The sequence below is a fragment of the Chinchilla lanigera genome, unplaced genomic scaffold (genome assembly GCF_000276665.1).
Source record: "Chinchilla lanigera isolate Chin_1 unplaced genomic scaffold, ChiLan1.0 scaffold00048, whole genome shotgun sequence".
In the NCBI taxonomy this organism is placed as follows: Eukaryota; Metazoa; Chordata; class Mammalia; order Rodentia; family Chinchillidae; genus Chinchilla; species Chinchilla lanigera.
The window spans coordinates 11781315-11802802 of NW_004955449.1; the positions used below are offsets into that span (position 1 = coordinate 11781315).

Sequence of the window (21488 nt, forward strand, 5' to 3'; positions counted from 1 at the left end):
TAGACTCTGTCCTACAGCCTGGGAGGCCGCTAGTTTTAAGCAAGAAAGGAAGAAAGGCTGCTTCAGAGAGCAATGGCAAGGTCGTGGGCTGGTCGGAAGAGGCTGGGCAGTGAGCTGGACTAGAGAAGAGGAAGGCCTAAAGAGAGCGGAGAGTGCCGTGGACAGAGATGCCCAAGAAGCCAATGTGTCAAGGACTTCTGGGTTTCTGGCTTCACCGATGTGGCGGGTGGTTTTTCTCACTAAGCAGAAACATGATGGAAAAGGATCAAATTTGGTATTAAGAGTGCTAATAGTGGCAATAATTAACTTAGTCTGGTTAAATTACCTTTGATAAGCTGCTAAGTCATCTAGGTGGAGACCTCTAGGAGGGTCATAATCCATAAGATAGATCCCAATGAAGAATTACATAGAGAAATCACCAGCATGTAGATAGATACATTTGAAGCCTTGGGAATAGCTGAGATGAATCACTTATCACGGCATTAAATCTCCACAACTCTGGGAAGCATGTTGTAATAAAAAGTGGCTCAGCATGTAATAGCTAGATGACAGAGTCAGGCTTGTCTGAGTGTGAAGTCTTCACTCTCCTCTGCTCACTCCCTTCCAGGTGGCCTGGTGAGTCACTGGAAGAAGGAGTTGTGTCTGGCTGACTGTAGCCCATGCCAGCACTGGTACAGTTTCTAAAATATACACCTTTATTAATATGCCGCTGCTATGCTCAGACTAAGATAAGAGAGTCAGGAAGGCCGCGATAATTTCAATAAAATATACATGAGGTAGAGAAGGAAGTATGTGCAGGATATATTTGACATAACTTTTAAGAATCAGGAAGGGCCGCCTAGCCTCAAAAGTCCTGAAAAATGTCCAGATAAGTCCTGATAAAGTGCATACATCATGCCTATAAACCGCCTCTCAAGTTTGTGTATCAGGATAGAGTTTGATAATGGAGACAGGAAGGAAGAGGCTGGATCTCTGCCTGAGAGTACTGGTTTGAAGGAAATGTTACACAACAGGGTCCTTGGCATGGACACTTGATAAAGCGATAAGACCTGGGAGGGATACAAGAAGGACCCTTCTGACAGGGAAGCAGGAAGACCTCTATACTCTGATATCACATCCACTGCCCAATGGATTACTGCAACCTCCTGGGATCCTAATCCGCCTCCTCAGCTTGTCCAGCCAAGTGCTTTGAGGGAGGCCAGTAAAGCTTAATTATCTCTGAGATTTGGTCTTGGGTTTTGCCAACAAATCTTGTAAACTTGTTTGTAAACTTTATGACCCTGGTGATGTACCTGACTTGTTCCCTTTGATATTTCCCATACAAAACCTGGAATAGTAGGTTTTTTTAGTATGTATGAGTCATTCTTTAGCTTCTCTTGATGTTTCTAGTTTATATATATTAGTGCTTACAATCTAATGAATGTGAGTTTTAAATTTAATTTTTATAGAGATCAACATTTTAAATGAAATTTTCAAAAAGTACTCATTTAAGTATGGATAATTTTTCTAGGACCCATCAATGTAAAATTAACAAATAGACATTTAACAAACTCTGACATAGGGTCACTTTATGAAGGATTTCTTTTGAGAGTCTTTGCCTAAGTCGTTTTAGTGATGGTCTGTGTTCCTAAGCATCTTTCAATATAAAGACTACTATCATCAAATACTGGAGATACACCACCAAAATTATTAAGAAAAGGTACCTAGGAAGGGATGAGATATGTGTTTATGTATTACAGTTTTTGGTGTGTTTGAAGGAAATAATGACCCATGAATGAGCCCTTCTTGCGGCTGACACATTGGAGTGGAGAAATGAGACAACTGTTATCAGCGCATACAGTCTGCAGTAGCTGCATACTCATTCTGCATAGTTGAAATAAATGAATATCAGTCAAATGAAAACAAAGCATTATTTTGGCATTTACTTTAGCAAGAGAGTCAGCCACCTCTGCATGTGTCAGAAATTCAAAGGCAGACAGGAGAGCAGGTAAGCTTTACATTCAAAACAAGAAAGGCTTCAGGTATGTGCTGACTAGAGAGTGTAGCTGCGGGGAAGCAGGAGGTGGGCATCTTGCAAGATTGGTGTGGGGAGTCATGTGAATCTTTCTGGTAGGTCTTGATTCAGAATTAAGGTGAAAAATAGGGATGCTGAGAGTAATTGGACAATTTCTGGCCATTCTGAACAGATTGCTGTAGAAGTTGCAAATCGGAGTCTAATTATCAGGTAGGGTCTGGCCGCTGTCTGTGTGCATATTCAATCTTTCCTGATATTACAGAGATTATCACTCCCAGAGTTAATTCAGTATTTCTATCATACCACTAAAAGAGTAATGATATTCTGTCAATCCAGATTAATTGCCATGCTCATTCTGGAATTGTGTGTGCCTACAGAGTGTGCATTCTCAGTGGAGGCAATGTCACCTCCAAGCAAATGAAAATAGATTCTCAAGGACAAAATAATCTTGCACACAGACACACACATGGTGCATACAATATATGATATTTGTGATATTAAAATTTCAAGGGGGTAGTTAGTGAAAAGATACCCTTGAAAAAAAGCTTGGAACAGTGGAGTTAAAATAGGGCATAAAGAAAAAGAAGATGAGAAATGTACTGTAAAACCTGTGTGAACACTTTTACCTAAATCAATAATTTTTAGCCAATATATATAGATTCAAATAGTATCTGACTGTCTCTATGATTGCATGATCCCTGTAGTTTCTGATTTTTTAATAACTTCCTAGGTCTTGGAGTTTCTGTCTGAGAGATTTTTGTTGTTTTCTCCACTCAATGCAGGAGGGACATTACCAGAAGAAAATTCTCCGCACATTCCCCTGGCAAAGGTGACCACTGGCATCACTGAGAAAATGCAACTTCTCATACAGTAATTATTTTCCATCTTGTAGCTCTTTTATGGGAATGAACTCAAGCAGCAGCAACGAAGCACTAGCCCAAAAAGTACGCGGACATGAGTAGCCCGATCACACTTTGTTATCTTGCCAAGAAAAAGGAGAATTCTAAAGGAAAAATTTAAGTTGAATATTTAATTCATTTAAATTACATTATACACTTTAGATTATGCTCACTAAGAAGAAATCCAGTGTATACTTCAAAATAGTAAGATGGTAAGATTTATGTCATGTATATTTTACCATGTTTTTTTTTTTTTAAAAAAAGAATGACTTGTTTTTTACTCTAGTCCAACAATAATCATGATTATTTTCTTCTTATTGTTATTCATAAAAGAGCACACAATAAAACTGGGAGGCCCTTTGACACATGATTTTCTGATTATGTTATTCACTACTCAGAAGGGAATAATAATATTCACAGCACTTGAGAATTAAAAGCCTACTTTCATTTTAGTTTGGACCCTGCCTTCAGCACTGTTCTACTGGCCCCTGCTATTTTTGCCTCTAAGTGAGGGAAGCCACAGCCTAGTGCTACCACTTCAGCCTGGACCCCAGTGCCTGTCTCTAAACATCCACCACATGTTTACAGGCCGGAAAACACCAGGATGTCTTCACAGCTGCAGCCACTTGGGGAGAATTAGACGCTATACATTTTCACACAAAGTCATAGTTATTTCTTAAGTCAAAGGCAAATACAAGCAAATTATTCAAACTGAAAAACCTGGACTCTCCCAAGGACATCACAAAAAGAAGAGCACAAATGTCTCCCTACCCATCACTTGGTGTCTGGTCTCACAGGTAGGAAGAGGTCTTTGTCGAACACTGATTGTAAAAGAACCCCTCACTCGTAATTACTGAGAGTTGGAGCAAGGAATACATCACTGTCATAGCTGGGAAATAGTTTTAGAGTTAAATGTTAGCAAGTGTAAATAAATAAGGTTTAAATTCTTTTACAAGCTGTGCAGAGAGGCGCTAGCCCAATTGGTTTTGCAAAACCCAGTTTACGGACCCTCGCTATCTTCAATTCCTCCATTTCTCATCTAGTCAGCAGACACAGTTGCCTGATTCTAACTTCTAAAGTTCAAGTCTAATTGGATTCTTTCCCCATGGAAAGAATTCACTGGCTCTCTAGTACACACTCTATTGAAGTTAAAACAGAAGAAAATGCACTTGGCCAAAATTCATTTCCCAATACTTTCTAGATTACCCTATGTCCTGGAAAAACAAAACAAATATTCCCTAAAGAGCTTCCAGTTTTCTTACTCAAGCCTTTGTGTACACGTTATTCCTTGGGCCTGAAACTTGGTTTTGGAACAGGGAGGCTCCTTTTGAGTTCTCCTTTCTTTTCCTTCTCTCCCTTGTCTCTTTTGTCCTTCCCTCATTTTTTTTTTCCTGAAGAAAAACCTCACCTAGACAACTAAGACGCCAACTGCAAATCTTTCTCTAGATTTTTAGAACCCAGAACTTGTAGTGACTTTTATAATGCTCCTCCTTAGTCTTTGGTTCTACATATCATCTAATACAATGCATGTAATTTAAAAAAACTGCATGGATAAAGACATTGGGGTGCATATACACAATAGAATAATATTTGCCCATAGGAAAGAATGAAATTCTATTATTTGTGACAACATGGATGAAACCAAAGTTCCCTGTGTTAAATGAAATAAGCCAGGCAGATAAAGACAAGTAACACATGATCTCACTCATTTGGAATCTAAAAAAGTTGACCTCAGAGAAGTTAGGGGGGAAATGGCTGTTACTATGGAATGAGGAATGTGTGAGAGATGGAAAAAAGGAAAAAGGTTGATCCGTGCGCACTACAATAACAATTATGCACTAGACACATCAAAAATTATGAGAAAGGATTTCAAAAGTTTTCATTACAAAGAACTGACAAATGTTTGAGGGGAAAAATATATTTAATCTGATTTGAGCATTACACATTTTGTAGATATGTCAAACATTACAAGTTACCCCCATTAATATGTACAACTTTTATGCTTAATTTTTTTAAATTACATAAAATAATTTTTTTAAAACTGCAGAAGTTGGCCCAAGGAGGTCAAAGTCCCTTGCAATGCTCTGAAGAATAAAAGGAGACACACATTCACCATAGAGAAGACCTCACTTAGCATGCAGCCCTCCTGCCAGGCCCTTCTTTCTTTCTCTATAAAAACCCTGCATGGTCCTTAGCCCTCCAAAATGCAGTTTGTGATAGGAGTTCTCTATTCTCTCAAGATTGTCAGCCCTCAAGTAAACCTCACTTCTTCCTTCCCACTCTTAAAGGTTGGCTTCACTCGCAGCCCAGACATTAATTCCAGGGTCACTGTTACACATTAAAATCCTACCTAGCTGAATTATCCATGTATTCCTTGGTAGAAATGAGATTTGTTCAGAAAGTCTTCACCTATGCCAGTATCTTCAAGACTTTTACCTATTTTATCTTTCAGCAGATTCAGTGTTTCTATTTCAGTATCTAGGTCTTTGATCCCTTGTTATTTGGACTTAGCACAGGGTGAGAGATAAGGGTCCAGATTTGTTCTTCACATGTAGATTATCAGTTATTCCAGCACCCTTTGTTAAACATCTATCTTCAGTGTATGTTTTTGACCCCAGTGTGAAAGATAAGATGACTGAATGTGGCTAGGGTTGTTTCTGAATCATGAATTCTATTGTTTTGGTCTACATATGTATTTTTGTGCCAATACCATGCTAAATTTTATTTTATTTAGTTCTGTTTTTGTTTCTATCACTTTAGATTTGTAATATAAGTTGAAATCCAGAATTGTATGCCTTCTGCTGAGACAAAATACCTGACACCCAAAATTAAGGAAGAAAAGATTTATTTAGCTTACAGTTTGTGGAGGTTTCAGTCCATACTTGGCTAGCTCCAAGGCAGGGTGGCACATGGCAGAGGGCAACAATTCATGTTGGCTGAAAATAGCAAAACAACAAGAACAAAAAGGAGGAGTGGCAGCAAGCAGCCTCTTTCTCTCCCTTACATGTAGAAACTATCCACCAGGGTGGATGTAGCACTCATACCCACAATCCCAACATTGGATCATGGATCAATTATAAACTCTAAAAGCCTGCCCCATGGCTGCATGAGGCTTTGGGGACATCCAGACACAAACTATAACAGGGGTCCCTATAAATTTTAGGGTAGATGTTTTCTAATTTCTAGGTCTAGTTTTAGAATGCTCTTGGTATTTTGATTGGAATTGCATTAAATCAATATATCTCTTTTGATAGTATGACCATTTTGATAATATTGGTTCTGCCTATCCAAGAATAGGGATGTCTTTCCATTTTCTAATGTCCTTTTCAATCTCTTTGTTCAGAGTACTATAAGTTTCATCATAAAGGTCTTTCTTTTCCTTGGTTAAGGTAACTTCTAGGTATTTAAATATTTTTGAAATGACCATGAATGAGCTTTTTCTCCTGACTTCTTTCTTGGCAGGTTCATTATTGGAGTACAGAAGCACTATTGAATTTTGTGTATTGATTTTGCATCCTGGAACCCCAACTGTATAAGAAATAACAGCAAGAATCAACAAGTGGGATTATATTGGATTAAAAATGTCTGCACAATAAATAACCAACAGAGTGAAGAGAGACAAGCTACAGAATAAGAAAAAAAAATTTTTTCCGGCTATTCCTCTGACAGACTAACATCTAGAATATAGTACATCAAGAACTAAAAAACTAGATCCCTCAAAATAAAAGAACTAATAAAAACTGGGCAAATGAAATTAATAAATATTTCCCAAAAGAAAAAATACAAATGGTCATCAAGTACATGAAAAAGTGATCAGCATCTTGGGCCATTAGAGAAATGCTAATCAGATAACACTCAGACTTCATCTTACTCCAGAAACTATGACTACCACCAAGAATTCAAAAAAAGAACAAATGTTGGTAAGGTTCCTGAGGAAAAGGAAGTGTTCTACATTTTTGGTAGGAATGTAGACTTGTACAACCACTATGGAAATCAGTGCGGATTTCTCAAAAGACTAAAAATAGAAATTCATTTGACCCAGATGTACCTCTTCTGGGTATCTTCCTGAAAGAGTTAAAGAAATCATATTACAGTTCTACATGTGTACCCACATTTACATTTGTAGCAACACAACTCATAATAGCTCAATTTTGAAAGTGACCCATAGGCCCACTAACAGATGAATGACTAAATAAAATGTGAGATACATATACACATACCATAAAAGAGGATAAACTTGAGTTATTTGTAGGAAAATGGACATACCTTGAAATCACAATGATAAGTGAAATAAATCAGATACAGAATAAATATTGCATGGCTTTTCTTACATGAAAAACTTACAAATAACTTAGAGAGCAAAATAAAAACAGGTGAGAGGAGTTAGATTTTTGTGGATATGGGAAGGGGATCTGGAGATTAGGGGAGACAGGAGTGGAAGCAGAAATAAGAATGACACCAGATATGGTGGCATGTGCCTGTAATCCCAGTATTCAGAAGGCTGAGGCAGGCAGATCAGCATGAGTTTGGGGCCAGCCTGGTGTATATTACATTATGAATTCAAGGTCAGCCTGAACTAGATAGCAAGACCCTATCTCAAACCCCCCCTCAAAAAGAAAGATGATTAAGATACAATATACATATGTACTAATTCCCCAAAATGAGTACAATCATATATCACAAACATATACTAATAAAAAAAGAAGCAACCAAAGAAAAACCAAGAAATAAATAAATAGGCTCAGGTCAGAGAACAGGCAGGATACTCTTCCCTAGAATGGTTGGTGGCAAAAGGAGAACACTGAACCAGAATAGATGGTGTCAATTTTGAAGGCATCCTAGGAGAGGTGGTTTTGATCTGAAGCCCAAAGGAGGTGAGATGCAGATTTTGGCCAAGGGCAGCAGGAAGTCATTTCACTTTCATGGAGTGCAGGCACGCAGTAAGAATGAGAATGGTGTGTCCTTTTACAATGCCCTTACTGATTTATCTTCCAGAGCTGAGGATCCGCAGTGGATGGCGCATCCCCTACCACTGTCTTCCATGTCCCTTCTCTCCACAGGTAAGATCTAGCTCTTCTAGGATTCTACTTTTGGCCCCCAAATACAGAGAACTTTTTTTTTTTTTCTACTTTATCTTTTCTCTTATTCAACTGGCAGTTAATGACAGTTAATGTGTTCCAGGCACTTTAGTTGGCACTAGAGAGAGAAATAGTAGAGAAAGATAAAGAAAAAAAAGAAACAATTTCAATCTTAACAAGGAGATGGTTTGGCAATTAGTAAGTACTATAATGGAGTTGGGCTGGTTGTTCAGTTATTTTCCATTTAGGTGCCCATCCATTCTCCACACTTCACCCTGTGTAAGACGACCTACATGTACCCTCTTAGCCAGGCTCTTCTGCTCTCTGTCTTCATTTGGGCTCAGCCAAAGGTAGGCATCAGCAAGATATTGAAAAGACAGAGGAAGAAGAGACTGCAGTGTTTACTCTTTGTGCCTTTTAATCTGCTGCAATTTGTGCTGCAATTTGATGATGGTTGATTTCTCCAGGCCAAGGTCCACTGTAGGTAAGGCAAACCCCACAACTCAATTCCACAAAGCCCCATTACCACAAGTAGTTGCAGGGACAATGTGGTTTTTGGAGAGTTTGACCTACAGAGACAGTGGCTCATTTATCATGCATGTGTTAATCAGCTGACCATCATTCTATGGAAAGATAATCAATTTATAAGAGAAAGAGTTTACTTTGGTCTCAGCTTTACAGGCTACAATCCTTGATCGAGTGGTCCTATGCTTCAGAGCCTGTGGCCAGGCAGCACATCTTAGCAGAGAGCACAGAGCAGAGCAAAACTGTCCGCCTCATTGCTAGGAAGTAAAACAGAGAAAACAGAAGGAACAAGGACCCCACAGTCTCCTTTGAGGTCATGACCTACTGACCTGCCACAAGTCCTCACTTCTTAATGGCTCCATTACCCTCAGTTGTGCCATGAAGGATACCAGTCCTACAACATAAGGACCTTATGGGGACATCCAAGCCATAAGAGTGAGGTACTTAAGGATAGAGTAGACAGGTGCTATTCCCTTTGATTTAATTAATCAGAAAAATTCTAGGTGGGGTAGGCAGAAATCAGGCTTAAATTTTCACAATATGCATCCATGGCCTTTGTCTCAGTACACTTTGTGCTGCCATAACAGAATACCACAGTTTCAGTAAATTAGAAATAATAGAAGTCTATTTGGCTTATGGTTCTGTAGCCTGACATGTCCAAGAGCAAGGTGCTACATCTGTTGAGGGCTTCCTTGTCCTATCATAACAGGCTGGAGGGCATCACATGGCTAGGGAACATAGAAGGAGCAGGAAAAGCCTACTCCCACAATAACTAAGCCACTCCCATGATAACTGCCTTCATCCACTCATGAGGGCAGTGCTCTCATGATTTAGTTGCCTCCTAAAGGTTCCACCACTTAATATCATCACAATGGCAATTAAATTCAACATGAGCTTTGGCAATGGTTGGTCCCTCCAGGATCTCTCACCAAGCAGCCTGTCACCAAGTCCCAAGAGTCAAGCCAATTAATATACCCATAATACCTTGTTGATAGAGTCAGATCTTCTCAAAAAGGATGCAGAATGCTGTCACAATGCATTCTTTAAATTTTTGTCCAAGCCCTTCCCCGGAGGGATACATGATATGCAGCTAATTTTAAAGTGCTCTGTAATAAGGAATATACTCAGACCTCCCTGGAGTTATTAAATATTGGCCCCAGGCTTACATTAATTTCTATGGTGTTAAAACACCACTTTGTTTCAGTGATACATTGGTTCCCTACTGCTACTGTGATAAATCACAGCAAACTGAGTGGCTTAAAATAAAACAATTTAATATTACAGTTATGGAAGTCATAAATCTCAAACAAGTGATACTGTATTCAAATCAAGGGATAGCACTTTTCCAGCTCTAGAGATTGTGACTTCTTGACTCATTTATTCTCTAAACTATGAAGAGATAGTAAGGGAAGAAAGACTTAGCCAAAGCCCCTGGTACTGTTCCTCCACAATAATATGGAAAACTAAGAGTAATTCTTCATTGCAGAGTGAGAGCAGAGATTAATGCCACTATTCAAAGACCAGAAAGAGCTAGAGGAGCTGGTTTCCTCCCAAGTAGCTTGTTGTTCAGTGTACACAAAGCATGGTGGATTATGGGATGTGACAATGGCTCAGTCTCATAGCCACATTTTAGCTGTGTTCACTATACTGGATCAAAAAACTATGGTCATGGCATCAGGAGCTATTGACCTACTCACTTTTCTCCCTTGAGTCTAATTAATAAAATTATCTAAAATAATTTGTCTTCATCTGTGTTATGGTTTAGATCTAAAACATCCCCCAAATTGCATGTGTGCAGAGAGTAACTGGATCATGAGGGTACCAGAACCATAGCTGACTTGGGGTTAGGAGGCAGGGCCTGGGTGGAGGTGGGTCACTGGAATGTGACCCAGAAGGGTGTATCCTTCCTCCCTGGCCTCTTCCTCCACTTTCTGCTTTCTGACTACCATGAAATGAGCAGCTTTCCTCCCCCTAGGCCCTTCCACCAAACCGTTTCTGCCTTAGAGGCAGCTAACTATCAATTTAATCCTCTGAAAACCTTGAGTTTACATAAACCTCTCCTCCTTTAAGTTATGGTTTTCAGGTATTTTGTTTCCGTGCCAAGAAAGTGACTAAGACAACATGGAAAGGGCAAGAACATTTTTTATCACTTTATTTTAGGGCTATATCAACTCTCTCCCTCTCTGTCATAGTCCCCGAGGAACTTGATGATATTGATATACCACAGAATATCACATTGGTCCGTGTCATTGGTGACGTTATGCTAAATGGACCTAATGGACCATAAGTAGCAGAGCCCTTATATGATTTAGTAAGACAAAGGTGAGCACAGGGTAGAATAGAAAACAGATGAATTTTTTCTAAAGTTTCAAAGGATTCAGTGGTTTGCAGTGTATCAGGGTATCCATTGTAATGTGAGAACTCTGGATTTTGGAGAGATTATGTTAGAACTAGGTGTACATTTCCAACCATTTACTCAGTAAATGTCTGTTTTGAGTAGAGGTTGAAGTGAAAGGGCTCTGCAAGTCTAGGCTATAATGCAAGGTACTATACTACTTGAATCTTATGACTTAGTAAAGACAGAGTTATTAGAAGTGGCAGTGGCAGCCCGAGATACAGTATGAAACCTCTGGAAAGCCTCAATAGGAGAGTCACGAAGAGATGTCTGGGGTTACAGAGCAAAGCCATGCCTTTTTTTGCCAATTTATTTGTTATTATTGTTATAAGAAATTAAACTAAACTTTGGGAGCCATTTTGGAGCCTGGTTTCAATAGCCAATGACTGTTCTCTATTTGAGTTCCAGCACTTCTTGTAGAACCTGAAGGTGTGACCATGGAACATATAAATTCATTTAGTAGGACTCTTCTAATAAAGTGCAACAAACCGGGTAGCTTATTGTCTCAGAGTTCTGGAGGCTAAAAGTCTGAAATTAAGGAATCAACAAGTTTACTTCATTCCGAGGACTGTGGGAGAAAGATCGTTTCATGCCTCTCCTTGGCTTACAGATGGCCATCTTTTCTCTTTATCTTATATCTGCTTTCTACACATATTTTCCCTTTATCTTATATCTGCTTTCTACACATATTTTTGGTATGTCTAGATAAGCCATTTTTGTAAGAATACCAGTCACATCGGATTCACTATGATGCATATCATAGTGAATCACTTTAACTTGATTACCTCTGTAAAGAACCCTGTCCTCAAATAAGGTCACATTCTGAAGTTCTGGAAGCTCATCACTCCAGTGTATTTTGAGAGGTCACATAAAACCAAGTAACTACACAATCTAGGTATCCATAATGAATGTAGTCTTGCATGATCCACCAACTGATAAAATTTGGCATAAACAGGAGCATTAAGTATAGAAGATAAGCTGTTGAGGACCACAAGACAGGAGAAAATCACAGGCACAAGGAATTTAAATTCTCTGGCGCTTCTCCCACTGAGGCAAAGCCTCCCTTTTAACACACATCTATGGTCTTATGAGGGATTCCTTGTAATCCGGTAGTATCAGAGGGAAAACAGCTTTTTGCAAAACAGGCTGGCACTAGCCACAGTGGATGGTTGTCACATCAAAACCCCTCCAGAGATGATCTTAAATTCCACAGAAAGAAAATCTTACTGATGGAGAGAACTTTGTGTGGTACATCTGCTTTTCCATTCGCAAGGAAAAAGAGATCATGTGATACAATATCTACTCTGACTCATCAGTGGTGGCTAACGAGTTGGCCAGCTGGTTCCTTTGGGACTTAGAAAAAGCAGCACTGAAGGACTGGTGATACACAAAAGAGAAGGCATGTGATTGTCTCTTGGAATGGGAATACATCGTGTTTGTGTCTCATGGAATGCCCTCGGACAGCAAAAGGGGTGTTGACCAACCTCCCCCAGCTTCCCTAGGGCTTACTAAAAGTTCTGTGCCCTGGTGCAGGCATGAAAGTTAAGCACAGGCTCAGTTGCGTGGACTCCTATCACCAAGGCCTATGTGGCTACCAGCTCTTGCTGAGTGCCCAGACTGCCACTAGCAAAGGCCAATAATGAGCCTGCCATGTGGCATCAGTCCTTGCAGTCCCTCTGGGATGACCTCACTTCACAGCTCCAGTGCAAGGGCTCCAGGAATTCTTTCGACCAACTTTCTCAGCTTTTGGAAGAGAGAGGGAGGAGTGGTTTGTGAGATGCATATAAGACAGAATTGAAAGGGATCTGAGTCCGTGTTAGTCCATTTTGTCTGGTTATGGCACAATTCCCTAGACGGGGTGATTTATAAAGAAATCTGTTCTTTACAATTCTGGAGCCTGGGAAGTGCAAGGGTAAGAGACCTACATGTGGCACAGGAATGCCAGTCCTGTCACCTCATGGTTGAAGGTGGATGGGCAAGAGAGCAAGCCAGCCAGAGGGGGCCAATGCGCTTTTATTATAGGCCCATTCTGCCAGTGTGGTATCTACTCTCACGATAATGATGTAACTCATTCCCAAGGGCAGAGCCCTTATGGCCTAATCATTTCATTTTATCAGCCTCCACCCCCCAACATTTGCACAGATGATTAAGCGTCCAACATATGAACTTTGGAAGACATAACCAAGCCGTAGCAGAGGTGAAGCAAGCAAAGGAGCGGGAGTGTGAGGAATTACTGAGATGCCTGAAATTTTTCATTTCTGAGAATGATGAATGGGTGGGGTGAGGCTGATAGAGTAGACAAAATTTAGTTTGCACCTCTGAAATTGGGAGAGTATATTTAGGAATGATGAGCAATGAGGGAGAAAGCGGGGAAAGACGTCTACCTGAATTCAGATTTTAAAGTCTGGACTGGAAATAAACAATAGAATCTGGAACTTCCTCATAATCATATGTCCATGACCCATAGGACTTTGCATTTACAACTACTTTTACCTTTAACTGCTGACAGGATAGACTTTCTATTTCTTTAGCAAACAAGGCAGAGACCTCAGAGGGAAAGGAGAGAGGAAGAAATCATAGAGGACCCCAAAGGGAAAAGCTTATGACTTTCATACTGAGTGACAAGGGATTCACCTTATCTGTCTTGTCTCCTTTATCCTTTATCTCCAGCATTTAGTTGTTTCTTTCTTTTTTTTCTTCCTACCAAGAATCAAACTCAGGACCTTGAGCTTTCCAAGCTGGCGCTGTGCCACTGAGCTACATCCCCGAATCTCTTGCACTTAGAAGAGAGTCTGTCACATTGTAACCACTCAGATATTTATGGATAAGTGGAATGAAGGGAAGATTTGAGAATGGATGAATGAGTGAGGGAGGAAGGAAGGAAGGAAGGAAGGAAGGAAGGAAGGAAGGAAGGAAGGAAGGAAGGAAGGAAGAAAGGAAGGAAAGAAAGAAACAAGGAAAGAAGGAAGGGAGGGAGGGAGGGAGAGAGGGAAGAAGGGGAGGAAGGGAGACCCCTCCAGCGATAAGGTAGAAATAGCAGAGAGAGAAGTCTCCGGTAACTTTTACCTTGTCTCCAAAATCTCTGTACTAGACTTCAAGATGAATGACCATGTGGAATAGTGGTTCGGAACAGGACTCTTAAATCAGGCTCAACCTCCTAGCTGAGTCACTTGGCCAAGTTATTTAACCTTTCTGTGCATAGGCTACTCCCTCTACAATGAACAAAGTGCTTAGAGTAGTGTTTAGGGAAACAATAAGCCCCATGTAAGTGGCAGCGTTATTATTTTTGGCACCTTGATGAGAAGGCAAGCTGGCGGGAAATTGCCAGGGGAGAAAATACAGACACAGCCTGTAAGTGCCGTTCAAAATGAACAACCACCTGTCTCTGCCTTCCACCTAGTCTCACATACCACTCCTTCTCCTCCCACATGCCTGTTGCTGCAAGAGACCTAGGCCTGGCCTTGGTTTCAGCACCCAGCAGTGAGCTATGGCAGTGTGAAAGCCCTGCCTGGGCCTCGGTTCCCTCTCCTGTCCACAGGAGACTGCAGGAGCTCAAAGTCAGTGTCCCCTCCAGTCCCCCTGCCCCCAGCCTCGGGTCTGCCCTGCAGCGGCTCACTGACGCGGGGTCGCTGACCCTCCCCACCCGCGAGATCGGGGCCCCACGCCCGGGCCCCACACCCTGCCCCGGCCCCTGCCCAGCGCCCCGCACCCGCACCAAGAAGCGCCTCGCGGGCGCCCCCGGCAGGGATGGCAGCGCGGGGCGCGCCTGCCGCGGCGCCCTTCTACCGGGGAGGCTGGCGACTCACTAATGTTTAACTGGGGCCGAAACTTGGCGCGCGCCTGGGACTGGGCGGCCGGGGCAGCGGAGCGGGACGCGCCGGGCGGCTCGCGGGGACTCCTGCCTGTGCTCGCGCCGCGGGCTCAGCGCCGGGCAGCCGCCGACGATGAAGGTGAGTGAGCGGCGCCCCGGGCCCCGTCCCGGCTCAGCTCGGGCGCCTCTTGCCCGGACTCCCCTCCAACTGCCCAAAAGTTCCTGCAGAGGCCCGGGACTCCAACAGGTGGAGGAGCTCCCCGTGCCTCTCGCTGCGCTCGCAGACCTGTGGAGCTTCTGGCTACCACCCAGGCTCGATCCCCGGAGCGGCCGCAGAGCCACCCATAAAACGCGCGCTCGCACCTCCCCGGGCTCCAGACAGGCAGGGGTAGCGAAACCGGCGCGAATGTGCTCGAGGCCCCAAATTCGAGGACGCCCGGCTCGGCGAGCTCCAAACCCTTGCAGCCCACTGTCCCCTCCCAAGGCTCGCCCACCTGCAAACCCCGCTGGAGAAACCAGGCCCCATCCTGTGACCCGGGCTGGGGCCAGGGCTTCCTCTAACTGGACGTGGTCTGCCCGGCTTGCAGACGCCCTGGAAGGTTCTGCTGGGACTGCTGGGAGCTGCTGCTCTGGTCACCATCATCACCGTGCCCGTGGTTCTGCTGAACAAAGGCAAGTTTAACCAGTTGCGAAAGATGTGACAATGGAAATGGGCTCAGGCTCCTCTCACAGTGCTAGAGGGATCAGGCCTTTGGCTGGGGGGTCGGGCCAGGGTGCCAAGTATAGCGGAGGCGGCTTCTGGGCGCTGTCGCTGCTTCTGGTGTGGAGACCCAACTCAGTTCAGTCCACCGGGGCCCTAGGTTTAGGCTGTGAGCCTTAGAGCTGTCGTTTTTTACGTATGAGAAATATATAATTCCTGAAATTAGAAAAAAGTCAAGATTGCTTTTTATTAAATTTAATTTTAAAATATTTAAATTTTTTTTTTTTTTAAAAAAAAGGTCGGGGTCTTCAAAGAAGCCAGTGTCTCGAGATTTGCAAACAGCCTAAGAATCCTAAGTGGAGGAAAAACATGGAAGGTAGCCTCAGAATACAGTTGAGAGGAGATAGTACACACAGAGTCCAGGCTTTTGTTTGTTTGTCTGTTTATTCCCCTTGGGCATGGTGCGAATTCATCAGCGGGAGAGTCTGGATGCAGGGAAGTACCTGTTTAACCCATTTTGGATTACTGCAGAGCTAAGTGTAATGCTGGTGTACATGACAACCGCAGGAGGGGTCTGGAATCAGTGACGTGTTAGTGAGTGGATTATTTCATTGAAAGTCACCTGTGTGTTTTTTTTACCTTGACTAAAGGTTCCAGGTTTAGCCATAACTTTCTTATAAAACACATAGATAAAAGAATACACATTTGGCTACCAGCAAGTAAGAGTTACTAGTTTGTGTCTCTTCTGGTGCTCATTTCCGTTAAAACACTTTCATTTCAGTATTGAACGCTTTCTAAATTAGTCAGCCAGCTGAAGCAGTCTCTCTGGATGGTTTAATTGATCAGGAAAGTCAGTCAGCACTTTCATGGCTAGGAGTTTTATTTAGAGTTCAAGGCAACAAATCAGAATTAGTCTGTAGAACTATCAAAAACATGCTTGGCCCACAATCTCAGGATTGGAGCAAAGGCACCAAAGAAAGGTTAAATAACTAAATAGCTTGACTTATTTATTGCTAATCATGTTGGAAAAAAAACCAGTGTTTACTGCTGTTTTAGAATACTAAATGATGTCGAACTATTAAATTGTAATTATTTTCATAAAGTGATATTTTGTACATTTAAACAAATAGTGCAAAGCTTTTTGGGAAAAGAATGGGCCATTCATACAATCAATAAATATTTATAGGACTTACAGGTGCACAGCTTTTGATACAATTACAAAAATCAAATTTTATAAACATGAGGGTCTCTGACTGCTAAAAGTGTGTCATGTAATGGTAATAGGCAAACAAATATGATTTACTGCATACATGTGTGTATGTGTATATATGTATACATATAGAGCATACACACACATGTACACACATACACGTATACGTTTATATACACACACACAGATGTATCAAAGTAATCTGGATAGTCTGTCTTCAGAACATCACTGACATTCCAGGGGTCACTGAAAAGATGGGTAAAACTGCAATCATCAGAACTTTCCTGAAGTAAATTGATCTAGGGGCCTGCAAAATGCGCTTTCCATGGGGCTTGCTTGAGTTAACTACAGGGGTTTTTCTGCTGGGTAGTGTGTACTGAACGGGGAGGGGCTGTCTTGCCCTTTTCACTAGACAGTGCCTAATCTTTTCTCCAAAAGATATTTTGAACTTGGGAGACTCACTCACCTCCATCTGACTACCCTTAGGATTCAGGTTGAAAAAGCTTGAGCAAACTGCCCTGGGGATTAGAAGCAGCTCTGCTAGGAGATCCAGGGAAGACTTCTCATAGGGTTCATTTTTGTAGGGAAGCTTGAATAGTCAGAAAATAGTCCCAACATAGACAGAAGCTCATATCTTCTATTCTGGGCTTCTAAAAGGACCCAGGCCAGAGAGAAGGATGCACAGCAGGAGGAGGAGTTGGATTTTAACCTGTAAAGGATGCAGAGCTACTGGAGAATTACAAGCCCGCCTCCTGCCTCAGCCATCCAGAGTGCTGCACAGCTGGCATGTAGCTCATGCCTGGCTCTCTTTCATATATTCCTTGATTTTTATGTGTGTATGTTTAGATTTGAAAAAAGGAAACCATTTCAGTTCAAGCCCTTCCTTACCATAAGAGACAGAGACGGAAACTCAGGAGTGCAGCACGTTCTCTAAATCAGCAGTCCCTTTCCTGGGCTGTGCCATATTCTCACAAAGAACCCAGAGGCATTTTCTGAGAAAGGCCCTGCTTAGTCCCAACCAAGGTTTGACATCAAACAAGTGCATGAAAAGAGGGGAGGAGGAAGTGAGGAGATAGGGAGCATTAAGGAAAGGAGAGGAAGGAAAAGACAAAGCAAGGTGGGAAGGGAGGGAAATTTGACAGAAGAAGGAAACCAAGCCCCAGATCATGAGAGACCCAAAGAACATAGCAAAAAGGAAGGAGGAAGAAAGGAACAAACCCAAGTTCTTTCCCCGAGAGGTTAGTTTAAGAGAAGGTCAAGTGTTTCCATATGAAATGCTTACTTTAGCAGAACTAGACACAGCCAGGACAGGAGGGGAGGAGGTGTGGGGGAGGAGCGGCTGACTACTATTGCACATGGTTTTAGAATACAAACTTTTAGTGGTCACAGGTGAGAGTAAGATCCCCTTGCATTTCTCCAAGGAGAAATAAAATTTCACCCCAACCAAATATATAATAAAGGTTGTATTTTGTTTTAAATTTTTCACTTATCCCATTACAGAAGGATATTGCATAAATAGTCACTTTCTAGAGAATCACTAGTAAACTACAGGAAGATGTTTGCATTGAATGCGAGAAATGCTCCTGACCTGGTGACAATAAAACCTTCTCATTCCATCTTCTTGAGTCTTGTATGTCCCTGTTACATTATAGTATATGTTTGAAGAATTTGGTTGTCAAATATTTGGTTGTCAAATAGTTTTATTATTGAGTTTTATTGTGGGTAGGAGTATCTCTCTTCCTCTTTTGTTCTTTTCTCTGCATTAGCAGGAAACTTCCTCAAAACCTTCTTTCAGCCCTTCTTTCAGTTTACAGGAGACTGGACTGTTCACTCACCCATCAGTAATAAAAGAAAAACCCAAATGTGAGGAGACAGGAATAATCAGAGAGAAAAAAGATAGCATCTATGAAGCTTGCCTGAGAAAAAGTTCAGGATCAATTCCCAGTTGGAAAGCACAGAAATAAGGCTGAATGAAAGCTTTGTATATGTCAGAGGACAATTTCTAAACAGCGTGCTCAGTAAAAGCGCGATTCGTTTCCAGCCAGCTCAGTTAACCATTGTCAACCTTTGTGAGTGTTCCTGCACTCAGAGATTGGTCTTTTTCAGGCCAGTGATTTTGGCTTTTGGTTCCCTCGCCATAGCATGTGCCTTAACTTTCTCTGTCTCAGAAATCTTTCCCTCCCTTCTCAAAAGGGATCAGAGAAGGAGAAAGGGAAGCTTGTTTGTCCAGTTAATGGTTGGAGAAAGACAACATAAAGGGACTGCCTGGGGCTGGCTCAGTATACTTCTAGTTTTATGAGTTAAAAAAGTGCTGAGGCCCTGGGGTTGGGGGCGGGACTGTAAATAATGCATAGGAGCAGCTTCCTTGTGGAGAAGAAGGCTTCTGGGGAGGCAGTAACAGTCAATAGATATTTAGTGTGCTCTAGGTTTTGGGCTGAGGGCTTTCTGTATATTTGTCATTTAATCATTAAGACACTTCTTTCAGAAAGATACTGTTTATCATCTCCATTTGTATAGCTTTCCTTTGGAGGATTCATAACAGATTACTCCAAAGCTTATAACAGTTATTTGTTATCTTATAGTTTCTGTGGATTAAGAATTTGGGGGTGACTTAGTTTGTTGCCTCTTCAAGCGCTCTTATGAGGTTGCCATCAAGATGTTATCTGAAGCCAGATGTGGTAGTACACACCTATAATCCAGCTCTCCAAGAGGCTGAGGCAAGAGGATCGCAAGTTCAAGCCCAGCCTGGGCAACTTAGCGATTTAGTGAGACCTTGTCTCAAACAGGGCTGGAAACACAGTGCAGTGCAAATGACCTGGGTTTAATCTCTAGTACCAAAATAAAAGCCTCTGAAAGCCTGACAACTGCTGAAGGAACTAAATTCCCTTACCCAGAGCAGTTAGGTAGAAGCCTGAGTCCCTCAGTTCCTAAACCTCTTAGACTAGCAAAGCAGTTGACTTTCCTCTTTTAGAATGAACGATCCAAGAAAGGAACTAAGCAGGAAGGCTCAGTGCTTTATATGACTTAGCCTCAGAAGTGGCAGCCTTGGTATAACAGCATCACCTCTGCTATATAGTGCTGAACCTACAGAACAACTCTAATCTGTGAAGGGACACAACATTGAGCGTAAGTCTCAGAATGGATATCATTGCACCATTCTGGAGGATGAACGCCAAAGATGAATTTGCTTGACACCACAGAGCTGGGGGTTCATGTTTAGGCAGTGTGACACTCAAGCTGATACTCCACACTGTTAAAATACCGCATTATTTTGCTGGCTCGTGATCAAGTATAAAGTTAACCTGGTCATGTAAGCATAATTGCTATAATTTCTCATTTACATTATATTATGATATTATCACTGCTAGTGTCTGTGTTCTACGTATTTTGAGAAAAACAGCATACTGCTGATGCCTCTATTCCTACATGAAGGTTTATGGTGTATATAGACAACAAAAACTTCAGCCCAGAATTGACATCTCATCCTTTTTTCTTTTTTGCTTTAATGGCAGTGGTGCTGGGGATTGAACCCAAGGTGTCACAAATGCTAAGCACATGTTCAACCTACTGATCTTACTCCAGCCTGAAATGATATGCTTCTGAATGCTCTTTTAAGTAGTAGTAATAGTTAATAGTATGTCCCTGTTTACTTACTTTCAGTAAACTGCACTGTCTTTGTGTCTGATGCAACTTGTATTATTTCATTAGACCTAAGCACCTAAGCTTAGGTGCCTTCAAGTAAGTACTGGACCTTGAGAATCCGAGTCTTTTAATTTCTTACTTTCTCTGAACCTGCTGGTTCTCATAAATAGCTGATTTGAAGAAATGCTTTGGTGATAGTTTTTTGGAGTTAATGGTTAAACATTGCTTTATGGTTGGATGCTAATCCTTTTATTGTTGTAAATCAATATCTTATAAATATATTTACCTTTCATGGTTGCAGTTACATTATGACCTCCTAAAAAAAGTGTGACTCTCAATTTGAGAAGAACCTAAAACCACAAGATTGAAACTTACAAGCTACCTTTTTTATTGTTTTCCAAGTCTTGTACTTTCAGTTTGATATTGTACTTTAAAGCAAAACTGCATAGGAAGCAATACATATATTGCTTTCTTTAGCTGTACACATTTCTTCATTGTTTGATTTACTGGGTGAACAAATAGACCCATGTTCTCTGGTCTCATAATTCCGTATCTAAGACCCAAGAAGAAGAAACGGTTCAAGGTAGAACCAAAGCCAGTAGAGCTTTTGTTTCTGGCATTCTGATAGCTATGGTGACTCATGGTGTATAATTAAGGAGAGAGGAGGAAGGCCTGAGTATCAAGTGGGAGCCCTTGTCCATCCCATCCCCCACCAGACATACACTGAGTCCCCTACAACTGAACTAAATGGTCCGCTCGCCCTAATCCTATCTTTCCGGGGTTTAGACCATGTTTTCCTTTTGCTCTCACTTGTGTTAAAGCCCACCCTGTGGAAAAGGACTATGAGTTTCAATGGGTGACTCTTATTTTTTGCTATATTCTTTTACTGCACATAGGAAAACTTTCAGTATGAGATTTAAAATCTCTTTGGGGCTAAAGTCCTAAAGAAGCAAAGGCAGTATTTGTCAATTCAGCATGTTGGAACCTCACTAGCTGTAAAGTTTTGCTTCAGGTGTGGGAACTATGGCCCTAAGCAAAATAGACAAGACCCTGCTTCCCTGGGCCTTTACTGTACTTGCAGCAGGCACATTATAGGCAAAGGCAGAAAAGTTTTTAGATGGTAATAGTCTCTATCACAAAAATAAAGTATGATAGAGAAAGCTGAGGGCCAAGAAAAGAATTTCTTTTTTTTTTTTTTTTGGTTTTTCTCCGGT

General features: G+C 41.6%; 1 protein-coding gene across 2 annotated transcripts in view; it reads left to right on the plus strand.

Annotated features, from left to right (window-relative positions):
- The first annotated feature begins 14679 nt into the window (after positions 1 to 14679).
- Positions 14680 to 21488, plus strand: part of Dpp4 (dipeptidyl-peptidase 4) — a 77415-nt gene continuing 70606 nt past the window's right edge. For both annotated transcript variants that reach the window (XM_005393318.2, XM_005393319.2), the window contains exons 1-2: positions 14680 to 14861; positions 15310 to 15394. In XM_005393318.2, the coding sequence (XP_005393375.1) occupies positions 14856 to 14861; positions 15310 to 15394 (91 nt within the window). In that variant the 5' untranslated portion in view covers positions 14680 to 14855. The remainder of the gene's footprint in view (positions 14862 to 15309; positions 15395 to 21488) is intronic.